Below are 24,345 nucleotides of genomic sequence, written 5' to 3' on the forward strand. Positions count from 1 at the left end.
GTCACAAGTTAATAGCCAAGTCATTGTTAATCACATGTCACAAACCAAGTAACTGACCATGTCACTAACCAAGTAACTGACCATGTCAGTAGCCAAGTCACAAGTTAATAGCCAAGTCACTGTTAATCACATGTCACTAACCAAGTAACTGACCATGTCACTAACCAAGTAACTGACCATGTCACTAACCAACTTCCTCCTTAACATTATGTGATGTGGCTCATCTTTGTCGGTGATTTGATCTTAACTGTGACTTGACCAAGGATTTATAGCGACATGGTCAGTGACATGATCAGTGACTTGAGACAGTTACATGGTCAGTGACTTGAGACAGTTACATGGTCAATGACTTGAGACAGTTACATGGTCAGTGACTTGACTAGTGACTTAAGATTAACAGTGACTTGTTCATAACTGTGACATGGCCCCCAACTTCCTCCTTAACATTATGTGATGTGGCTGATCTTTGTCGGTGATTTGATCTTAATTGTGACTTGACCAATGATTTACAGCGACATGGTCAGTGACATGACCAGTGACTTGAGACAGTTACATGGTCAGTGACTTGACCAGTGACTTGAGGTTAACAGTGACTTGTTCATAACTGTGACATAGCCCCCAACTTCCTCCTTAACATTATGTGATGTGGTTCATCTTTGTCGGTGATTTGATTTTAACTGTCACTTGACCAATGATTTACAGCGACATGGTCAGTGACATGACTAGTGACTTGAGACAATTACATGGTTAGTGACTTGACCAGTGACTTGAGGTTAACAGTGACTTGTTCATAACTGTGACATGGCCCCCAACTTCCTCCTTAACATTATGTGATGTGTCTCATCTTTGTCGGTGATTTGATCTTAACTGTGACTTGACCAAGGATTTACAGCGACATGGTCAGTGACTTTGCCGATGACTTTAGATTAACAGTAACTTGGTCAGGGATTGAAAGTGACGTGGTCAGTGACTTTGCCAATGACTTGAGGTTAACAGTGACTTGGGTAAGGATTGACAATGACATGGATAGTGACATGGCTATTGACTTGTGGTTATTAGTGACTTGGGCAGTGACTTTTTCAATGACTTGAGATTAACAGTGACTTGACCAGAAATTAACAATGACATTGTCATTGACATGTTCATAACTGTGACATGGCCAATGACTTTAGGCTGATTCAGTATGCCAGGTGGACCCACAAACCTCTTTTGTTCTTTTTCATTTTTTTTTTTGAATGAAACTAAGAATCAAGTTTATTAATCGAACAAAACACACATACCAAGCTCAGCAAAACCCAGATATCATTACTGAACATCACACAAAGATCAACTAGCTAGGTAGACATCAGTAACAAATCAATTACCATACTAAGTGAAAACAATTAACAAAGTCGCCTAACAAAAGTATAATCTCTCATACTAGATACAAGAACAACAGCAAGGGCTAGTTGGACCACAAGAAAGTTCCCATAGCAAATTCCTCTTGTGCTGGCCATTAGCCTCTTGTGGCCTAGACGACACCACTTCCATGCCGCCTCCACTCATTCTGATTTTCTTGTTGATCTAGCGCTCCTTTGCTTCTCTACTTCTCCCTGTAACTCTACGACCCACAAAACTTTCAAGCTACTCAACAACTTGAAATCACCTGCCAAATTTGTCAAATGTAGCAATTGACAATGGAATAATTCAGTTTGTTGACAAGTACACAATGTCAGGTGACATTAACAAATAGGAATAAAAGAAAAGTTTCATTACAGACAACTAGGCAAGTAAACCTACATTTAAGAGAAACAATAGCACTACTACCTCAATCAAATAAGCAGATAGACGAAGAAACAGAACTTCATATTATTAACAACAAATTCAAATGCTACATGGAAGAACCATAATTTTCCTTTTTTGTTTTACATGTAAAACTAGTAAAACCCACCAAGCCCAACACTATTATTTATATATTAGTACAAACTAATCAAACATAGAAACTGGTAAAAGTTGTCAAGAGTCTTGCATGCCTTATAACTAGAGCAGGTAGCACATAAAAATTAGAAATTTCCCCTTCATGCATAAACATGTCTTAATCAAAAGCAGAATATGGATCTATATGGGTCTGTATACTATTAGATACATACCAATGCACTAGCTACAAAGTACAAACCATTGGATTTGGTAACTTTTTTTTTTACTATAAATGACTTGTATTTGGCAAAGGCAACAATTATCTGGTCAGTAGATATCAGTCAGAGAAAAGATATCAATGGTAAAACATACCCAGTATCTCGTTCAAGCATGTTGAGAGAACATTGCAGCTGCACCATCAGTTTCCTTGATTCCAAACAACTTGAAAGTTCAAGACAACCTAGAGGCATCAAGTCATTCAACAATCTGCTACCAATAATAAGAAACTCCCACACACCAACATCACCTGATTTAAACCATTACCATCAGGAAAATGTCAGTAACACTGCTAAGGTTATGGAGCAAACTGTACTTCTTGCTCCAATGCAAAAATAGCTCAGTATCAGACAATAAGGTTAGATTTCCTTATTTCCTTTTGTTTTCATAATGTTAGATTTCTAGGGCTTTAAAAATCTGTAGCTTAAAAGTCTGTAGCATTCTACATGAAGCCATGATGGTAAGGAAATTGCCATAATCAGACAATAGCAATTCAAGTACTCAACCATCTCTAATCATTACGTCAACCAAGTAACTTTTACTTCATAAGACATATTCTAATCTATTTGGCTTCATAATCTGTAACAGTAAGCATATCTAAACCATTCTTAATTCACTTCTAGGCCCCATAAGAATGCAAAGCTCCAATTCTCAATAAAATTGCTTGGTTACATATAAATTGAAGGCTCCCAAAATGAACAAAATATTTATCAACCCGGTACCCTGAAAATTTTTCCAACCATTCTTCCCGTCAATCATTGCATTATTCATTACCAAGAAAGCAGGTAATCTAACTCCAATTTAGTTCATGAAACTTGATAAGGCTCTAGGATATATAAACAAGGTAAGGGTACCTTGCTGAAGCTGCTCTTTATGCTGCAGCTGCTGTTCTGGTTCTTCTTCCTAATTATCATGAAGAATAAGCCTCTAACAGCAAGAATTTCAAGTGAATGCCTAATCAGATCCAAGTTTCACAAAGTTGACACATCCTAATCAAGAGTTTCAAACAGTAATGACCAAACACAAAAGTAATATCAAATTGAAAAGCAATAAACACCATAAAAGAAACACACTGAGTATAATTCCTCATAATTTTCACAGCAACCAAACAGAAATCGATCAGAAGCACAATTTAGAGATCAACCTTTGGAATCAGAAGACGATCCACATTTGGAAGCTACAGTCTTCCTCTTCTTCAAGCAAACACCAAATCTTCTCCCACTCTTTTTCTTCTGCTCCTCACCACACCTTTAGATCTCTCTACTCCCTTCTTCTTCTTCTTCTTCTTCTTCAACCAAAACCTAGTCTTTTTCTTCTTCTTCCCACTCCCGCCATCACTTGAAAATGTGATCCTCGCAGTTGCTTTACCACCGCGACACCGGAGATCGAGAAACATAAGCCACGGAGTGCTGCGGCGTCGCATCGTCCGTCGTTTTGCGGATCGGAGTCGGTGATCTTGACGGCAGCCTTGAAGAGGTGTAGTACCTGATTCCAATCCAAGTTCCAGAACCTTCAATTCACTACAATTACAAATACCAGAGTTGGAAAAAACTAGGGAGAATTGAGGAGAGAGTCGAACCGGTTGGTAAGGAGATCATTTTGGAGTCTCATGTGTGTGTTTGGCTCCGATCTCTGGTGACGTCGACCGTCGAAGGCTCCTCGGTGGTGGCGAGCGTCGTTGGGGGACAAGAGATGGAGAGGAAGGATCATCGGACAGCTTTTGATCATCAGCGGTTGAAGCAAACGCGCCACAAAAATTGTGTACGACGGAGTGTAGCAAGCTTCGATGTTACTGGCGCTAACGTAGAGCTTGGGAATCTGGTGAGGCGAGCCGGGCCATTTCTTGGCCTTGAAAGCAAAAGCTCCCGGAACGGCTTTGAATATAGTACCTGAGTTGCAATAATATATATGGGGAATGGCATGAGTTGTAATTTTTGTTATTTTTAATGGCATATTGTTAATAGGTGACCTTAATTATCATAGGGACATTTGTGGTGTCTGAATTATCATAAGACACTTTAAAATGACCTCTTTTATCATTGTCCCAAAATTTATTAGGAGGCAATAAATGTTTTGAATTGATGTAATCTCATCATTTTTTTTCTTAATCAAAGCTATATTTGTCTAATTTTTTAGAGATTAGTTCATATTCCGGTAATAGAAGGTTTTATTGAGAGGCAATAGACGTCTCTTGTTTTTTTTTTTTTTTTTTTTTTTTTTTTTCTGTAATCAAAGTTTTATTTATCTAAATTTAGGGAGATTAGTTTCCATTCTGAAAGTCCTATTGGGGGGTAATACATGGCTGATAGTTTTCTACTGCCCCCCAATAGACGTCTATTGGGGGGCAATACATGACTGATAGTCGTTTATTGGGGGGCAATAGACCTCTATTGCTCCTTTATTAGGGGGCAATAGATGTCTATTGGGGATAAAAAAACATTTCCGGTGAGATTTTTAGCAAATTTCGATAGGCGGCGGTTGGCGACAGGAATCCGACGAAAGTTGGCCGGATTCCGGTGGCCGGTGACCGGAATTTGGCGACCGGTGACAAGAATCCGGCAACCGGGGACCGGTGACCGGGCTCCAGCGAAGTCTCGTATGGTTTCTCTCTCTTCCATTTTCTCTCTATTTCTAACTAACAAAGGGGTGAGGGGGTAAAATGGTATTAAAAAGAATTAAAAAATAAATAAAAAAATCTTAATGGGGTATTAGGGAAGACCTCCTTAGAGTGGTTTGGTAAGAGGGAATTAAAAAAACTTAATGGGGTAAGTGGGAAAAAAATCTCTAAAAATGGTGTAAATGGACAAAATCCTTTTTTTTTTAACCAATTAGGTCAAAATTTTATTTTTTAAATTCACAGGTAGTTTAAGTGATTAAAAAATGTTGAGAATTGAGTTAGAACTAAACTATAAGATATGTGCAATCTCACTCTCAATGTAACCAAAAAAATAAAAAATAAAATCTAAAGTCACAAAATAACTCATAAACAACATTACCAACTCTATCAGTGATAGCACAGACTATAAAAGAAGACTATAGGACCTAGATTTCGGGATTAGAATTTTGACCTAATTGTATGGCATATTATTGTATAGTCTAAGATGAAGATAAGAGATCTCTTCGTATTTCAACAAGTGAGTGTCAAATATAGGCTTTATTCTTCATTTCAATGTGGAACAACAAGTGAACATAGAGCTCCATTCTAGATTACCGTAACAATTAGAATGACAAGAAGTATTATCAACAGTCCAACCACCCTCCTAGTTTAAATGCATGGCAGTATTCGCAATCTTAGCTTCCAAGTTACTCCATTCCCAAATAACCTTTAAACAAATGAAGGAGTTAACACAAACAGAAAGTGGCAACATTACCCAGTCTTCTCTTCAACCTTTTAACATCAGAGATAAGTTTGCCCTTAGAGATAAGCCAGGCAAAAGTCTTCACTCTGAGCTTCCATAGTTCCATAAGTATTTCCAACAGTCACTTAGCTGGGTATAGCCATCAAATAACTTGATAGTAAACCTATCATTTGAACTATCACCCAAATTTTTACTTCTTTTAATAACCAAAAACGATTTACAAATAAAAATTGTATAGAAAATTTTTATACACATTTATTTGCAAGTTACATGTCATAAAATTTGTTTTCCTTTGAATTAACCGATCTGCCTTTACCTCGATATACCTCAATGAATTAATATAATACGAAGATAAGAGATATCTTCGTACGGCAAAAGAACTAATATGTAATTTAACAACAATTAAGTATTGGGGGTAGAAGTGAAATCCATTGATCCTCTTTTTTATAAAAGAGGAAGAAAAAAAAAAAATTTAACAACAATTAAGTATTTTTGTGTATTTTTTTTTGTTTTGTTTTGTTTTTTTATTGAAGAAGGGCGGTGCGGCTGCCTTTAAGCCTTGATTAATGAATTTTTTTTTTTTTTTTGTTTAAATGACCAGAAGACCACCATTTTCTTTTTTCTCTTTTTAATTTTCATTTTTACGGTCATAACTCATATTATGTTATGATTCTTGGACTAAAAGAGAAAAAAATGTAGCATATGAAACACCGTCGTTTTTGCTTCCCCTAATAGACAGAGCAGAAAATAAACCTTGTACGCTTCGAAGCGAAGCATACAAGAAAATTAGGGCGCAGCTTCAGATGGCCAGGAAGCCAATTAACAAGTGTACACCAAATAAACCATCATTTTTCAAGGTGCTGTTTGGTGACTTCTCTAAGCGTCTGGTATAACCCTAATCCTGCCTTCATTGTCATAGTCATTTCAAAACCAAAGAATACAGTCATATATGCCAGGACCAAAAAGAAAACTCATCACTACATCAAGAATGCATGATTTTCTCTTTTCTTTTGTCTTGGTTCATTTGGGTTTTGGATTTGGACTTGGGGTATACCCTGTTCATGGTTCATGTTTGATCAGTGCATCGCTCTGATTGGTTGATCTTATTAACCGTACTTTGTGAAAATTGTGTGTCCCATATCATGGATAGGTTGAGTAATTGTTTACATGGGTGAGGAAGTAATGGCATGTTTTAAGAAACAAGGCAAATGTTCGATGAGTGGAAAGGTTAATGATCCGAAGAGATGTTATGTTGAAGTATATATTTGATTTCTATCTCTCTGTTACTATATACTCTGGTGTCATGGAAATTCTTTTCAATATTTTTCGCTAGGGCCTCCTGTTGATCTCAGAGACGAAACTGTTGTTTAAGATGTGATGACAGTATATAAAATCTTGGCGTATTTTTGTTTTAAGCATATACGACTATGCCTTTTATTTAAGAAGTTGTTAAATTTGATTTGTAGCTTATACCACCTGATTTTACCAAGAACTTCATTTGGAATGGGAGATCACCTCACGAATGTGCTCTTAGAGGTCCTAGTGGACAATGTTGGGCTGTGGAATTGAAAAGAACAGAAAATGGCTTGTTCTTCCAGAATGGATGGCAGTGTTTTGTGAAGGATCACCATTTAGAACTTGGGGATTTTTTGATCTTCAGACATGATGGTGAATCGAAGTTTAATGTCATAATCTATGATAGAAGTGCCTGTGAGAAAGATGTAAAAGTAGCCAAGAGGAGAATGAACTGTTCTGTTTGTTTGAGGAATAACGGAAATCAAGCTCGAGTAAAAGATGAAGTTCTTGACCTTGTAACTGAAAACAACAAGAACATAGACAGTAGAGGTGAAGCAGTCGTTGCTGATGAAAAAGGTTGTAAAGTTGTACTTCTCTACTTCTCTACGCCTTGTTTACTCTTTTCTTCTTAAAACAGTGTCTCAATTTTGCTTCGTATAGGCAATGATGTCATGTCGGGAAAGAGACCTGCTAATGGTTACTTGGAAGAAACATCAGATGGATCCATCTTGTTCAAATCGGAGAATCCATGTTTTCAAAGAATTTTGACGAAGCATTCAAAATATCACATTGTAAGTATACTTTGATCACAACTCTTAAGCCAATTATGATTTTGAATTATGTGACACAAGTGGCTGAACATTTTTATTAACTATTACATTCAAGATTAAATGCAATAGAGCTGCAGTATCCGAGTGATGTAATAACATCATCAATCTTGAAAGTTGATTTTTAGGGGTGTGTTGAATTCATTAGGTTTATCCTAGACTTTTGACCATAGCATTTAAGAATCAATCGAGCAAGAACTTGAATTACTAGTTTCTAGGTTCTAGCTAGTTTCCAAGCTAGTAGCATATTATGGTTTTGGTCAGCAGTCAGCACTATGGAATTTTTCCGAATGATTTCCTTGTTCTTGCAGGGGTTTCCAAAAGAACTAGGTGTAGCTAAAGGTCTTATGAATAAGAAGACCATGAAGCTTGAAGATCCAACTGGGAGATCATGGCCTGTTAGTCTGCGTCTTTCTAAATTTTACAAAAAAGATGCCAGATTATATGACCGTTTAGACTTGACATCAGGTTGGTCACAAATTTGTGAAGCGAACAAGATTTCACCTGGGGATACCATTATTTTTGAGCTTGTCAAGCAAAGAGTAATGAAAATTCATATTATCGAAGTAGGGAGAATGAGAGGCAAAGGATGTGCTGTTAAACTAGTTGCTCCTAATGTCAAAAGTTCAATCTAGTTAGTTGACTAAACTGTGCTGTAATTTTCAGATATCAAAGCCTTTCTGGTAAATCAGGATCTCCTTGAACTTCACTATGTTATGTTTCATTCGCCCTTTGTATGGATTTATGTTCAAACGACCTCGTTATTTATCTCACTTGAGAGTTTAAGTGGGAAAAAAAAAACACGAAAAGTACCTGAAGATTTTGCAAAATTTGTTTACATTTGCTGGCTGCTGTGGAAGGAAAGAAACAATTGCTTCCATGGGGCTCATGTTGGTAAACCTGAAGAAATATTGGAAAGAGTTTCATACCTCTTTGTGTTCCAAATGCTTTACCCTGAGCTGGAGTCCATTAAATGACCCTTGAGTTGACGTTGAAGCTAAGCTCGGATGCTGCTGTTGAGGGAGTTGGTGGGTGCAGAGACATTGGTGTTGTTTTCCACTTTTCCGAAACCACTTGGGGCAATTGCTGGGTGTTCTGTCAAACAGTTGGCTTTGGTCGTGATTCCCTCCTTGAAGTTGAACTACGTACGAGCTGCCTTCTCTCCCATCATTATTCAAGTGGATTCATCTGAAGCTGTCCAGCTGATCAATGCTCCTAATGCGGTGGTCAATGGTGGAAGGTCTTGTGTAAGATAACAAGGTTGCTCATGCCATGACAAAGTTTGCGCTGGTTGAGCCTAGTCACAATCTATGGTTAGAGGAAGGGCCGAAATGGCTTATGCAATTTATATAGCTGATATGAATGTACTTATCCCCTCTTTTCAAATATTATTTTTTGGTCTGTCCAGTGTCCACTCTTTTCAAAATCATTGAATGAATTCCAATTTGATAAAATAATAATGACATGCCACCTAAAAACTGGCTTAAACTAAATTGTGCCGGGAATGTTCATGATGCTAGTGGAATGATGTGTGCCTGAAATGATGATGGATTCTGGGTGAAAGTTTTTCTGATAATTTGGGTGTTGGTCAAGAGAACTTGGTGAAACACATAATCTCGCTTGGTGAAACAGAAGAAGTAATTTGGGTTATTATCAGAACAAGGTCTTCACTATTCAGCAACTTGCTGAAGATAGCAACTATAAAAGCAGTTTCTCTTAGCATGTCCCAACTCCCAAGTGATATAAATAAGAAATAGAATCAAGCAAAACACTTGCTGGGAAAATTACATGACAGAAAAAAAAAAAAAAAAAAACACTTTAGAATTGACGTAAACAATGATTTTCAAGCAGGGAAGGTAAAAGACTGTCAAACAAATTTCTTTAACTTTATATTATAACATGATTCTCATACATCGTCTGGAGCTGTTGTATAAGTCATAGGCAATTTATCATATATAACACCTTCATCTCAGCTCTTGCCAAGGCATCTCTGATTGCGGTGAAGACAATGGTAGTGATGGAGAAGAGGGAGATGAGGAATGGAGTAGTGGAAGCAACGGAACGTTTAGTGAGTTCCAGATAGCATTGCATTAGTCTGTTTTCAGCCTACAGGATCTCATTACAGTAGATCGAAGGGGGGACAGTGCATTCTTACCCATCCGCAAATGTAACTGGAAGTGGAAATGCTTCTCAAACAGATATAGCTCAGTTCCTCCTGTCATCAGGTTCTCTGATTATGGTGGCTTCAGTTGCTTTTGTGTGCTGCTGGTTAGTGATTGGGTCTGATCCTCCTTTCAAGGTGAAAGGCTTGTGGCTGTTCCGCGGGCAAGAGGTTCCCCAGTTCATAATTCATGAATGTTATGACATGGAACTCTATGACTGAAGTAAGGTTGATATCATTGATGGGGATCAAAGGGAGCGCGTGAACCAGATGATTGAAGATCACGAGCCTTTTAAGGGGAGGCTTTGTTGGACGCCAAATGCTTCAAGTGATGAGACAAAGGTGTTTGAAGAGGTGGCTGTAACGTATCAGGGTTTTATTTTAGTCGTTCCTTCTGGTTAATTGTGTTTCAGACATTAATTTGCTTGTCCTAGCACTCTAATGTATGACATTGGTAGGATCTTGTATTTTTTGTTCTTATATGATACAATGTTACCCGTTACATTAGGAATATCAATTGAATTACATGGTGATGAGGTTAATATTTATTTGCGAGTTATATTAGATTGTTCAAACAGGTGTATTGGTGAAATTTTGAATATCACAATTTATCAGTTTCTTACAATCTCATGTAAAATGCACTTTGTGACCATAAGTGATACGTTAATTGCTTTTGACTCCTGGGAGGCTTCGCTATATGTTGAGTTGGGTTACTAATTGCACATCTAAGACTTCATTGTGGTCAATCAAAACCCCTGAGCATGTGGCATATAGCATAATATCATATATGTGAAGCAATGAAATAAAGGAACTAGAACATCAAGATTCAAGAATGAGGTTTGGCCAAAATCTGTGCCTATGTCCTCGGGAGAGATCCTTCTAAAGATTTTATTAGCTTGTGATACAAAAAACCCACCAAGATTTCTCTCACAACACTTGTATTTCGCAGCCCTAGAATCTTTCTCTCTTGCCCTTAGGCTACCATTATTCTATAGGCAGCTTATAATTGATACTCTTATGTAGTACTTGGAAAACTCAAGTTTTATAGTCTTCCCAACGCCTATTTATATACTCTAGGTGGTGGGTAACAAGTTTGGGCCGCCAATTCAGGTTCCTCAAAAATGGAAGGAATGATGATTAACACTTAATTGGCACGCAGTCAGCTGCTGACTGGTCGCGAAACGCTGGAATTCATCCTCTTTTCTTAGTACTTGAATCCATGACGCCAATCGCGAGCCAATCACAACAAGCTCTTAGTACTGCATTAGGAGATTTAACAGTCACAAGCCTGATAATCTTTATCTAATCAATAGACGAAAATCGAATTCATTATGCTAGAGGCTAGAATATATATGCAATCTGTATTTTGACAGGACTCTAGAGGCTGATGAAATTCATGAAGTCATAAGATATAGTAAGCATTGTAAATTAGCAAGTAGTTCACGAAATAGTTGCCCTTCAACTAAAATGTAGCTTTCTACTTTTACCATAATATATGACATTTCAGAGGACGTATTGATGAAATTCTTCTATCTTGAAACATAACGATATACCATGCAACAATTATATACTCCTAAATCATTTATTAAGCACATGAAGAAAAGCAGTAGTCCATAGCTCCATACCCTGGCCATGCTGCATCGGAAAATCAGTTTGGATGAATCCGGGCTTAGGAAGTTCAATTAACTATAACATTTTCGGAGGAGTTTTTTTTTTTTTTTTCCCTCTGCATAAGGAGTAATAATAGTTCAGTTACTAAAGGAACTTTGAATCCGGTGGAATATGTGGAACAAAAGAATTTTTTTTATGGGAACTTGATGGAAGAAGTTAATATGAGGAAAAAAAGCTGTTAACAAAAGAATATGAAACACACTCCAGACATGAATTACAAGGAAATGACGTAATTTACCATTCTAACATAATCCTGTACCTCCAATTACTGAACCATCTTTTACCTTCAATTTTTTGTATCCTCAAATCCCTTATCCTAGTATAAATACACTCACCAAGCTTTAGAAACTAAACTTTAAACATGAACCCGTAAGTAAATATATATAGAATGCTATTTTGCAATCTTATGGCCACTGATTTCGAACAAGGCCAGAATATATGGGCATGTAGCTTAACACATTGGAGTACTATGGATCTGGACACTATATATTTACCTTCAACGAGATGATGTTGGTCGAGTTTGAGTGAGACGATGCCCAACGAATCTTTCAGAATACATTTACCTTGGCTACTATTTGATACAGATTGCACAAACAGCTTCCAACTCCCATTAACTAATCAATATCCATTCAACAAAAAGTTTCAGCCTAAGATATCAAAGCCAGTAAAATTCGATTATTTGATAATTTAGAAAGTACTTGTATTCAAGACCTAAAACCATATATTGGATTACTTAAAATGCTGATATCATTTACCTGGATTACTTAAAATGCTGATATCTTTTATCCAGCAGTGCTGGTACGCACCTAAAACCATCTTTTTGGGGCGTACCACCACTGCTGGATAATCCTCCTTCATACAATGTGTTTGTTTCTCCAGCGGGAGTTAATGATCATTTGGTGCTTCAACAGATAAGCAACCAATGTCTGCGAGCGGCAGATTTCAGTAAAACAAATCAATGAGTAAACAATGGCACTCTTATGATGCACAAAGTATGTGAAACCCAAATATGATACCTTAATATGCTACTTGTATTCATGAGTAGAAAATAGTTAAACTAATTATCAGTAAGAAATAGACATCAGTGATTCAGTATAACATACAAAAGATTTAAGATTTGATCTTATGAAGATAGAAAGCAGGGGACCTTAACGACCAATAATAGTTAACACCAGGTCCCTAGAAATCAGTACCAGTTTCAACAAAAGAACTAAAAGTTCCTTGTGATATTCATACAAAGAAGCAAAATAATTTAAGAGTATCAGATACACCAGGCAACATTTACAAGGAACAAAAACCACTCACCACTCAACAGAATCCTGTAGCTCCAGTTACAAAACCACCATTTAACTTCAACCTTCAAATCCTTTATCCAAGTAAAACACTTATCAAGCTTCACACTGAACTTTTAACATGAACCTGTAACTATTACACACACATATGTATATACATACGTAAATTTGCAAAGTTAGGGCCATATTTCTCAATCAGGGTTAGACTATTTGCAGGTGTAGCTTAACATAATGGATCTAGACCACTACCTTCAGTGATGGTGAAGTGATAGGGTTTGGTTTCCAATAAATCTTTCAGTCTTGAGTTCACACCATTTATCGGGCTCCATGTTTATTGTTAGGATGCAGATTATACAAAATCTTTCAAGTCCCATTTACCAAATCCCGATCAGCATTAACGTCCATTTCACAAAAAGCTTCCGCCTAAGACACGAAAAATCATGCCACGCAAATTAGATATCAAACCTAGTCAATTTAGTTTTACAACAAGAAAGTGAATAATTTCAAGCCTTTAAGTTTTATATATATTGGATGTGGCATTCAATCAATCAGATGCATACCAAATTTCCTTTGTGGTGAAAGTCCGCCTGATACATATTCCGTCTTGCATAGAATGTGTTCATCAAAATCAGATTCATTTCTCCACCTGGAGTTAAATTTTTAGACCGTTCAACAAATTAACAACCAACTCCTGTACCTAAGAGGCTGATAAAATGAAATCATGACATATAAAATTTGTGAATTAGCAAGTTGTTCACCCAATATTGTAAGTGCCCTTCAACTAAGTCAGTGAGCAATTTTAGTACTTTAATGTGACATTTTAGCGTGCAATTGTTCTATCTTGAAACATTACAATATAACATAATGCAACTGCTACATACCTTTGAAACATTTAAGCTACTGAAGAATTGTCCATACCTCCATACACCAACCATGTTGCATAAGCACATGAGATTGGATGAACTCTATCTAATCTCACAAGTCAATTTAGTCACTACCTTTGCTGAGAAGAAGAAACAGTTTCGATATATATCAATTAGTTGTAACAGTTTATGGTCGAAATTTTCTTTCTCATCTCGGCATAAGGAGTTAGAAAAGAGACATGAATAAAAAGAAGAAAAGATTTAATATCTGATCGAATGGAGAGAAAAAGCAGAGGAATGATATTGAGGTGTATCTAGCTAGCATACCTCTATCTAGAGAGCTTCATCAGCTTGACAACTCCAATGACATTCTTAGTCCTAGAAGCTTCAATGTGGTCCTCAAGTGTAACTTAAGATACTCTACAAGGAAGGAATATTTTATAAGAAAAAGATTACAAAAAACTAAAATGAGCAGAACAATGGTTCAAGGAGATGTATTAAAAAAAAAAAAAAATCAAGGAGATGCCAAGACTTCACAATGTGGTGCTTCATTAACGACTCAAAAATTGGAAGTGACTTTTGACCTTTACATAGATAGTAGCAGTCTTTTACTGAATGAATATCCAATATATCAATTGACATTTCAGATAGAAGCCAAAGCAGATTCTACACAGGTATATAAGAGGTATACTCCACTTTTCTACCACATAAACCTTAAATCATGTTTGCCTATCTAAGATGATTCTGTTTCTTTCCCAGCTTAAATTTTTTAATGAAGATGACCTCCAAAGTTGGGTTGCTTACCAGTTACCATATCCGGATTGACTGGCGCACGTACATTCCATTTGCACTTGCAAGTTCTTCAACATAAAATTTCAAAATAAAAGAATCATATTTCGATATGGACATTGCCAAAACCATGGATTCAACTCCTGAACTGAGTGCAGTGTGCATCCATCAGAGGACATGGAAGCCCATCATTCAGAAGCACGCCAAGTAATTAAAGAGAGAAAACACATCCTCGTCCAAGGCAAAATTATAGGTTGGTGGGATTTTCTCTGTTCCAAAAGAATACAAAAGTAGAGTAGTAAATCTAAAGATTGAAAGAAAATAAATTTGATACTAAATGTAAAGATCCGTTCAGAATTTGCATTTGGTGATCAACTTTCCCATTGCTTTGGGTAGTTTCACAAGTTCTGAACACTCCCCAAGGACCAGAGTTTGTAGATTGTATAAATCACACACAGCATCCGGTAATTCTTTCAAATTGCCACTGTGAGACAAATCCATATGTATCTCAAATGAATCAATTCCCCGATCTCTTTTGGAACTTCATTGAGGATTTTATGACTCAAATTCAATGTCCTAAGACATTTCATTTGCATAATTGAACCAAGGCCTACGGTTGTAATGCTTGAATCAGGGAGTGTGAGGGTACGCATTTTTTTGCAATTGTAAAATGAAGTTGGAAATGAAAGTGGACCTTCGGGTAAACTTGTTAAGGTCAAATGACGAACTTTATCACCCGATAGCTCCATTCTTTGATTAGCACCCTCAACTGCTTCTATAATAATGATTTCTTGTTCAGCTAGAGAGTGCACAAAGTCATGCACAATATCATGCATCTTACACCCTATAATATTTTCCATATCATCTTTTCTAAAATCTTGAAAGAAAGACCGCATTGCTAGACTTTCAAAATAATTTTGACCTATTCTTCTCTTTTGTTTGTTTTTCTTTGAATTAAGATAATCTTGTGACATTCAAAGCTCAATCAAATTATTTTTTCCTAACTCATAATCTTTGAGAAATATAGCACAATACAAAAGACACCTCTTGACTGCTGGAGTTAAATCGGAATAACTTAGTAATAGTGGTCGGAAAACTTGTTCCTCAACTTCTTCTAATTCCCATATCTTACTATTCAGAACCTCCCGCCATTCCTCTCTTGTTTTCTTATGCCACACTAGACTGCCTAAAGTCTTTACAGTAAGAGGCAAACCTTTACACTTTTTCACAATTTCCTCACCGATAGCTCCAAACCCATTAGCCTCATCTTCTTCCCTATCCAAAAATGCGATGCTATTGAACAATGCTAGACAATCCCTATCCCTCAACTTGTCTAAAAGGATCATGCCACTAGTTGCCCTCATCATTTTAGCAACCCCTTGTTTTCGCGTGTCACCAGTATTGTACTGCCTTTAGCACAACTTTGCATTATTACTGGTAGTTTCAAATTTTCCCACTTGGTTTTGTCCTCTGTCCACACATCATCTAGGACGAGGAGAAACTTCTTATTCTCAATGTGTGACCTTATACATAGACGTAGAGTTTCCAACTCATTTGAACTGCTATAGGGCCCACCCAGATTTTCAATGATCGCTTTAGAAATCTTAATCTCATCAAAAGGATCTGAGACACAAACCCAGACTTTCTTATCAAATTGGCTTGTAACCTTTTTATCGTTATAGGTTAATTGGGCAAGAGTTGTTTTCCCCATCCCTCCCATCCCTACAATAGGGATGGCAAGGAACCTCCCCCCATCCTGGTTACTATCTCTCAATAACTTGCTCAACAAACATTCCTTTTCTTCTTCTCGGCCAAAGATTGTAGATATATCGACCAAAGATGAAGTTTTTGGCCGTTGAATAAGCTGCTCATCAGTGCCACGTATTGTGGATAGATGAAAGTCATATTGTTCTTTTTCAGCAGCAATCACAGTTAGTTTCTCATTCAGTTTCTTTATCCTTGTAGCAATGTTATTATGATGAATTGCCTTACTGACTTGGCCAAAACAAAAGCAATTGGTGGGAGTGGGGAAACATACCTTCTTCTTGGTAACAGAAGCACTTTCACCTTCCTCCACTTGTTGTTTGAGAATTTCAGTGTTCCACTCGTCTAGGACGTCGTGCATCTCATACGATACATCTTTGAGCTTCTCCAACCAGTCTCTCAACTTGGCCTCCGTCACTTGTTTCTTTTCTGCATCCTCCAGCACAGCTTGGATGGCATTGAGACGGCTGCTGAAACTATGAACATCTTCCTCAACATTCAAAACGAGTGTCATCGCTTGTTTTGTGTGTTCAAAAACTACTGAAGCCAGTTGCTCCTGTTAGTGTGAGTCAATGTATGCTATTTAGAATATTCTTATTCTATTAGGAATGTACTTATTGTATGCAATTAGAAATGTAATTATCCCTTTAATTGTAATTAGCACTTACCTAGTTAGTATATGTAACCTTAGTATATAAATACCTCCTTGTGAGAAGAATAAAATTATCTCATCATTCTCTCAAATACATTCTTATTCTCAAGTTGGTATCAGAGCAAAGATCCGTATTGGACTTTGTCTCTTTGTTCTCTCATTGCTCTCAATTCTCTCAATTTAATTTCTCTTAAATTTTCTTCTATCCAGTAATCGGGATTTGTTTGTCTGTGTTCCTGTGATTGAGAGTATTCAAACCTTTAACCCTAGAATTTGAGTTTTAGGGTTTTTTTTTTTCTTCAAGCCTCTACTGTTCATTTTTTCAGCCTACCCAATTTCATCTTTTTATTCCGCTGTGCTCTGTTACTGCAATGGGAGGACAAGGGTCAGGCAAGGATAATGATGTCGCTATTCAAAAGGTGGAGGTATCTCTGAATAAAGACTCCTCTGGGGGTTTTGGTGGTGCTAAGTTGAATGGTACCAATTACCGTACTTGGAGGAAGATGATGACTACCCTTCTGTGTGGGCTTGACAAGATGGGATATGTGAATGGCACAATTGAAGTACCAGATGAGAAGGACCTAGGGTTCGGAAAGTGGGAGAACTCAAATGGGTCTGTGATGTCCATCCTCTACAAATCAATGACCGATGAGGTAGTTCAATTGATCATTGGATGTGAGACAGCTGCTGAGATATGGAAGACTTTGAAAGAGTTGTATCTCAATGATTCTGACTTTGCTCAGATTCATGAACTCCACACCAAGGCATTCAAGATGACTTAGAATGGACAACGTGTATCCCTTTATTTTGCTGCTTTGAAGAACATCTGGTTAGAGATTGATCAGAGGCGCCCCAATAAGATGAAGAATGCTGATGATATCAAGCTGCACAATGAGGAGAAAGATTTGTTGCGGGTGCGTATATTTCTGAATGGACTTGATTCCAAGCATGCTAGTGCCAAAGGTGAGTTGTTAAGGCTTGCTACTCCTCCTTCCCTTGATGGAGCCTTTGCTTATATTCGCAAGGATGAGGCTCAACTAGAGAGTGCTAAGGCAATTCATTCTGAATTGTCTAGTCTCACAGTTCAGTCTAATCCTACACCACCTAAATATGTGCCACCACATACTCAACAGTTGCGTCCTCAGTCTAGCTTTACATCACCTACTGGCAATCGTCCTTTCTGCAACTACTGCAAACAGTTAGGGTACATTAAAGCTAAATGTCACAGGCTAAATGGATATCCTGCATCTTGGGGAAAACCAGCACCTAATCAACAAGGACGTGCTCATTTAGTCCAAAATCCTGATTACTATGGTGTGGAGGGGCGAGATCACACAACTGCTGTTGGTAATCCTTCTGTATCCATGGTTGGACGTGGTAAGATTAGTGTTGCTTTACATATTTCTGATTTTGTTGGGGAAGATACCTGGATCATTGATTCTGGGGCATCGAACCATATATATGACTTATGATAAATCCTATTTTACCCACTTGTCACCACCACCTGTGTCTAAAGTTACCAATGCAAATGGTGAAGCCTTTCCTGTGTTAGGAACTGGTTCAGTTAGACTTACATCTACAATAGAGCTCCATAATGTCTTATATGTTCCTGCTTTATCTCGCCACTTGATATATGTACCACAATTAAATGCTGAAGCTAAGTGCTCTGTGACCTTTTTTCCTATGTATGTTGTGTTTCAGGATCTTCTTACCAGGGAGACTATTGGTCGGGGAGATCTGAGGGGGTGGTTGTTCCATCTGGACCAGATGTATGTAGGGGAGAAACCAGGGAAGATGGCCCTAGTCGCTTTGATTTCGAGTTATGAGCAGTTGAGTGAGTTGTGGTTATGGCATCGTTGCTTAGGACATCCTTCATTTAGTAACATGAAAAAGTCTATGCCTTCTTTGCTTTTGGGCATTAATGATTCTTCTCTTAGATGTGAAACTTGTGTCTTGGCCAAGAGCCATCATGTCAGTTATCCTTTAAGTATTTCCAATAAAAGTACTACACCTTTTGAGTTGATTCATTCAGATGTTTGGGGACCTTCCCGTGATCTTACTCCTACTGGCATGTGTTGGTTTGTTTTATTTATTGATGATTGTACTCGAGTTTCCTGGGTGGTTTTACTTAAGTCTAAATCTGCTGTCTTCTCAGCTTTCCAAGCCTTTCAAGCCATGATTCAAACTCAATATAATGGTCAAATTAAGGTCTTTCATTCAGATAATGGGGGGGAGTACATGAGTCATGAGTTTCAAGATTATCTCCAGGCACAAGGCATTGTCCACCAAACAACTTGCCCACAAACACCTGAGCAAAATGGCGTGTCTGAGCGTAAAAACCGTCATCTCCTGGATGTTGCCCGCTCCATCCTCTTTAGTGCCCATATGCCCAAGTACTTGTAGGGAGAAGCTGTTCTAACTGCTTCTCATCTTATCAATCGTATGCCTTCTAGTGTCCTTCAGGGCCAAATTCCATTTGAGGTACTCACCACACATGTCTCCCTTCCTTCTTTTCATAATCTACCTGCTAGAGTCTTTGGGTGTGTAGCCTTTGTTCATGTTCCCAAGAACCAACGATCTAAGTTGGAGGCTTGTGCCTTAAAATGTTTCTTTGTCGGGTATGGGACTCATTAGAAAGGGTATAAGTATTTTCATCCTCCCACAAAAAAGTTTTATGTTACTATGGATGTTACTTTCTTCGAGGATGCCTGCTATTTTTCTCCCACCGACACTTCTCTTCAGGGGGAGAAGTTTAGCTATTTTGAAGAGATGGTCAGTGGAAGCCAAGATGATGAAAAAGATGAAGAACGGGATGAAAAAGTTGAAGAACGATCGGTCGTTCCAATTGTTTCTGAAGAACGGTCGGTCGTTCCTGAAGAACAATTAAGCGTTCCTCTCATTCCTGAAGAACGTTCGACTGTTCGGTCGAGCATTCATGAAGAACGTTCGATCGTTCCTATCATTCCCGAAGAACGTTCGATCGTTCCTATCATTCCTGAAGAACGGTCGAGCGTTCGTCTCGTTCTTGAAGTTGTTCCTGTACCTCCTGAAGAATGGTCAAGCGTTCCTGTCGTTCCTGAAGAACGAGTTAACGTTCCTTTCCTTCCTTTTGATCAATCGAATGAAGAGGTTTCTACAGAAACTCCCCTTCCTCCATTACCCCACTCCGACCAAGGTTCCCAAGGTTTTGAAGATTATTCTGAGGTAAATCCTGAACATGTGTCTAATCCTCTTAATGTTGTTAATCAAGATGAAGAGTCTGAACCTACCAAATACACTTTGCCTAATCGAGTCAATCGTGGTAAACCTTCAAAAAGATATGAACCTACCATTAGTGTCAAGTCAAAGTATCCTGTTGCCAACTATGTGTCAACCCATAGGTTATCTAAGTCATATGAATCTTTTGTGCACTAGATATCTTCTGTATCTGTTCCTAACAAAGTGCAGGATGCTTTGAGAGATCCCAAGTGGTCTAAGGCAATGGAGGAAGAGATGGAAGCATTGCAGAAGAATAATACATGGGAGTTAGTACCACTTCCAAGTGGAAAGAAGACTGTGGGGTGTAGATGGATTTATACAGTGAAACACAATGCAGATGGTTCAATTAATAGATACAAGGCAAGATTGGTGGCCAAGGGGTTCACACAGACTTATGGTGTGGACTATGATGAGATGTTTGCCCCTGTAGCAAAGATCAATACCATCAGGGTGCTATTGTCTTTGGCTGCAAACCTAGATTGGCCACTTCGGCAGTTTGATGTGAAGAATGCATTCCTTCATGGGGATTTAGCTGAAGAAGTTTACATGAGCCTTCCTCCTGGATATGAAACTACTGTAAATATTGATGTGGTTTGCAGATTGAAAAAGTCCTTGTATGGTTTGAAGCAATCACCTCGTGCATGATTTGGGAGGTTTACTCAATCAATGTGCCGCTTTGGTTATAAACAAAGCAACTCAGATCACACTCTTTTTCTCAAGCGTCAGAAGGGTAAGATAACTGTGTTGATAATCTATGTGGATGATATGGTGATTATAGGTGATGCAGGGCCGGTCCTGAGACTCTAACAGCCTGAGGCAAAGAAATAAAATGAGGCCCCTTATATATATATATATATATATATATTGTGCCAAAAGGCAGTATAAAATCTTGTTTAGAATTAATATATGAATGTTGATTTGTATATAAATTTCTGAAATACAAAAGTAGTTAAAAATAATTAATATATAGGCTAGGATTTTTGGTCAACATTTTTCTATGGAGAAGGAAATGAATTAATTATTAATATGAAAAAGGAAAAGAAAATGAATTAATTGTTTGTTTTCATATGAAAAAGGAAAAGGAAAAAAACAATCAATTTTCATAAGGAAAAGATTTTTATATGAAGAAGGAAATGAATTAGTTATTGATATGAAAAAGGAAAAGACAATTATTATTTGTTTATCTTTATATGGAAAAGGAAAAGAAAATAAAAAAATTATTTTTATATGAAGAAGGAAATGAATTAGTTATTGATATGAAAAAGGAAAAGACAATTATTATTTGTCTATCTTTATATAGAAAAGGAAAAGCAAAAAAAAAAGAAGATAATACAGCTGTGAGGTTCGAACCTTGGTTTGTTCAAAAAGAGACAAACAGCTTACCACTGGAGCAACACGTTTGTTTGTGATTGTCATAGAAAGGAAAATATATATAGTATATATAACATATATACACAATTAAATTCTTAGAGCCCCCTGGAAACCGGTGGCCTGAGACGGCTGCCTCAAGCGGCAGCCCTCAGGGCCGGCTCTGAGGTGATGATAGTGATGAGATTGGAAGACTGCAACACCAATTGGCTTCTGAGTTTGAGATGAAAGATCTTGGAGACCTAAAGTATTTTCTGGGCATTGAGGTAGCAAGGGGGAGAAGTGGAATCTTCTTATGTCAACTGAAGTATGTTCTGGACCTTCTGACTGAAACAAGTTTGTTAGATTGCAAACCGATTGACACACCCTATTGAGCAAAATTACAAGTTGGCAGAGTATCCTGATCAAGTTTCTACAGATAGGGCTAGATATCAAAGATTGGTTGGAAGATTAATTTACTTGTCTCATACCAGACCAGATGTAGCATATGTAGTCAATGTAGTGAGTCAGTTCATGCACAATCCAAGTGAGGCTCATATGGATGCCGTTGTGAGAATTTTAAGATACTTAAAGACTGCACCAGGGAAAGGTCTGATGTTTTCTAAACATAATCACCTGGAGGTGAGTGGCTTTACTGATGCAGATTGGGCTGGCTGTATTACGGACCGGAGATCTACTTTAGGGTACTTTACATTTGTAGGAGGAAACTTGGTTACTTGGAGAAGTAAGAAGCAAAAGGTGGTAGCAAGGTCTAGTGCTGAAGCAGAGTATAGAGGGATGACTCATGGAGTTTGTGAGCTACTATGGCTGCGTAATTTATTGCGTGACTTAGGGTTCAAACCTAAGCAAGCCATGAAGTTATACTGTGACAATAAGGCAGCAATCGATATATCACAGAATCCGGTACAACATGATCGTACCAAGCATGTGGAAGTTGATAGGCACTTTATTAAGGAGAAGCTAGACGCGAAGTTGATTGACTTTCCATTTGTTCCAACTGAAGAGCAATTAGCAGATGTGTTGACTAAAGGAGTTTCCACCAAGGTGTTCCATGACTTACTTGACAAGTTGGGCATCCGTGACTTGTATGCTCCAACTTGAGGGGGAGTGTTAACGTGAGTCAATGTATCCTATTTAGAATATTCTTATTCTATTAGGAATGTACTTATTGTATGCAATTAGGAATGTAATTATCCCTATAATTGTAATTAGCACTTACCTAGTTAGTATATGTAACCTTAGTATATAAATACCTCCTTGTGAGAATAATAAAATTATCCCATCATTTTCTCAAATACATTCTTATTCTCAAGTGCTCCAGAAGCGCGGAGATGATTGCATCAACCATTCTTGGCGTTGGGAATTGGTTATAATTGAAAGGGAAAAAGAACAGAGATGAATATGAAATTGTTGGATGTGTGCTCTCACCTCTCATCCAAGTATATAGGGTCGAAATTAGATTAGGGACTAAGGAACATGCCTCAATTATTAGTTCAGCAGAGCATTTTGAATATTCCTCTTTAATTGTAGAAGCATATATGAAGAAACTAGAACCACAGGATATGAAAAGCAGCATTCTTTACCGAAGGAAAGAAAGAAAGCTTATGATGGGTCCATATATATTGTTCTTCTCTGCACTCTTTACAGCTGCTCCATTACCAACAGTGAACCTTGGAATCCAACCAAGTGGCAGCTTCTCTTAATCTCTCATCTCTTATCATGGAATCAAATTCTTTACATGTTATCTCTGCTATTAAGATTCCAAAGTTCTGTATGGATTGAACTGTAGCTCATTTAATCTGGAAGATCCTTTCATTTAGCTCTTCTTTTCCAGGAATTAGCTGCTGTTGGCTGCAGACAAGCTGATAGGGCAGCGGATTTCATTGCTGCTATGGCTTACAGGGGAATGTGTCCAATAGATTGGGTATCCGATCCACCTTCCTCCTTTTCTGAGCTGATGCTTCCCATACTTTTTCCCCAGGGGCTTGTTCCTGTTGGTTTTGATGGGGTTAGTTACTTTTGCATTCTTGTTCTGTTGGTTTTTATTAATTTGTTTCTAGCCAAAAAAAAAAAAACCCATTTGCAACTGTTGGAAATATCTTCACATTCCTACTCAACATGGTTATCTGACTTGTATTTGATGGGTGATCTTAATCCTAAAACCGGTGTATCCTCTAAGGAAAAACAACCATCACACATTTGTCATCTAAGCGCCATAAGTAGATTGCATTTTAGACGAATTCACCATTCTAATAGCTTACGAACTTTAAACCTTACAAGTCAACCAGGCATCCATTTGTTATTTAAAATACACTACCATATACCCTACTTTAGCATCAGGTTCTGATGATGCTTTTCTTTTGTTGTGTTTATATTAGGAATCTTGTTTCTGAAAACTTACTCACTCACAAGGCAATCAGATTCATCAATCAACTTGCTATTGTCCTAGCCTTTAACATTACAGCAAGATATGAAATCGAACTTCAGAACTACCGTAGCAAGATTTCGAAGAAAATTTCCTCAAAACAACTCGTTCGTAGAGTCGAGAAGAGTACATTTACGAAAGCTTACAAGCATGGGTTTACAACTTTCTGCATCGATATGCATGTACTGTAACATTTGATATATTGGACCAAGGAAATTGTTCATTTACTTTTGGAGGTTCATTACCTTAGGCCTTGTTTGGTTCATGGAAGGGAAATCAATTCCCTTGTCTTTCTCATGGAGAAGGGAAATTAAAATTTCTGTCAGGTTTCTTTTCCTCTGTTTAGTAAAGAAGGGAAAATATTCAGGAAATTAAGACTATTTGATTTCTCTTCCGGTGTTTGGTTGGTGCAGGAAAGGAAAGTAAAAATATATCAATGTTTTAATGA

The 24,345-nt window shown here is 37.6% G+C and overlaps 1 protein-coding gene, 4 long non-coding RNA genes and 1 pseudogene across 6 annotated transcripts; 2 read left to right on the top strand and 4 right to left on the bottom strand.

The window, feature by feature from the left end:
• Nucleotides 1–1,285: 1,285 nt before the first annotated feature.
• LOC112179247 lies at nucleotides 1,286–4,145 on the bottom strand. 2 transcript variants are annotated; one of them, XR_002927703.2, is made up of 5 exons: nucleotides 3,752–4,145; nucleotides 3,317–3,657; nucleotides 3,027–3,099; nucleotides 2,269–2,422; nucleotides 1,286–1,645 (listed from the first exon to the last, which is right to left on the bottom strand). It is a non-coding gene; the product is annotated as an uncharacterized LOC112179247 (long non-coding RNA). The 2 variants fall into 2 exon arrangements; XR_002927701.2 differs by lacking the exon at nucleotides 3,027–3,099 and having other exon boundaries at nucleotides 3,752–4,065.
• Nucleotides 4,146–6,290: 2,145 nt separating this feature from the next.
• LOC112178028 (putative B3 domain-containing protein Os03g0621600) lies at nucleotides 6,291–8,333 on the top strand. Its single transcript, XM_040510197.1, has 4 exons — nucleotides 6,291–6,418; nucleotides 6,998–7,403; nucleotides 7,488–7,618; nucleotides 7,966–8,333. Exons 1-4 carry the CDS (start codon nucleotides 6,335–6,337, stop codon nucleotides 8,287–8,289), a joined length of 945 nt encoding a protein of 314 aa, XP_040366131.1. The 5' UTR covers nucleotides 6,291–6,334; the 3' UTR covers nucleotides 8,290–8,333.
• Nucleotides 8,334–11,724: 3,391 nt separating this feature from the next.
• LOC112176287 lies at nucleotides 11,725–12,906 on the bottom strand. Its single transcript, XR_002926889.2, has 4 exons — nucleotides 12,792–12,906; nucleotides 12,242–12,412; nucleotides 11,981–12,100; nucleotides 11,725–11,802 (listed from the first exon to the last, which is right to left on the bottom strand). It is a non-coding gene; the product is annotated as an uncharacterized LOC112176287 (long non-coding RNA).
• A 158-nt stretch (nucleotides 12,907–13,064) lies between these two features.
• On the bottom strand, nucleotides 13,065–14,498 carry LOC112180738. The gene is made up of 5 exons (XR_002928449.2): nucleotides 14,446–14,498; nucleotides 13,969–14,061; nucleotides 13,660–13,781; nucleotides 13,339–13,424; nucleotides 13,065–13,201 (listed from the first exon to the last, which is right to left on the bottom strand). It is a non-coding gene; the product is annotated as an uncharacterized LOC112180738 (long non-coding RNA).
• A 600-nt stretch (nucleotides 14,499–15,098) lies between these two features.
• On the bottom strand, nucleotides 15,099–16,735 carry LOC112178029 (annotated as a pseudogene).
• A 6,365-nt stretch (nucleotides 16,736–23,100) lies between these two features.
• Nucleotides 23,101–24,120, top strand: LOC121050835. The gene is made up of 2 exons (XR_005804141.1): nucleotides 23,101–23,480; nucleotides 23,851–24,120. It is a non-coding gene; the product is annotated as an uncharacterized LOC121050835 (long non-coding RNA).
• The last annotated feature ends 225 nt before the right edge of the window (nucleotides 24,121–24,345 follow it).

Source organism: Rosa chinensis, chromosome 7 (genome assembly GCF_002994745.2).
Source record: "Rosa chinensis cultivar Old Blush chromosome 7, RchiOBHm-V2, whole genome shotgun sequence".
In the NCBI taxonomy this organism is placed as follows: domain Eukaryota; kingdom Viridiplantae; phylum Streptophyta; class Magnoliopsida; order Rosales; family Rosaceae; genus Rosa; species Rosa chinensis.

Excerpts from the sequence above, each read along its gene's own strand:
- LOC112178028 (XM_040510197.1), top strand. The coding sequence starts at position 6,335 with ATGGCCAGGAAGCCAATTAACAAGTGTACACCAAATAAACCATCATTT. Across the intron at positions 7,404-7,487 it reads AGTCGTTGCTGATGAAAAAG|GCAATGATGTCATGTCGGGA; the intron begins GTTGTAAAGTTG and ends TGCTTCGTATAG. Across the intron at positions 7,619-7,965 it reads AGCATTCAAAATATCACATT|GGGTTTCCAAAAGAACTAGG; the intron begins GTAAGTATACTT and ends TTGTTCTTGCAG.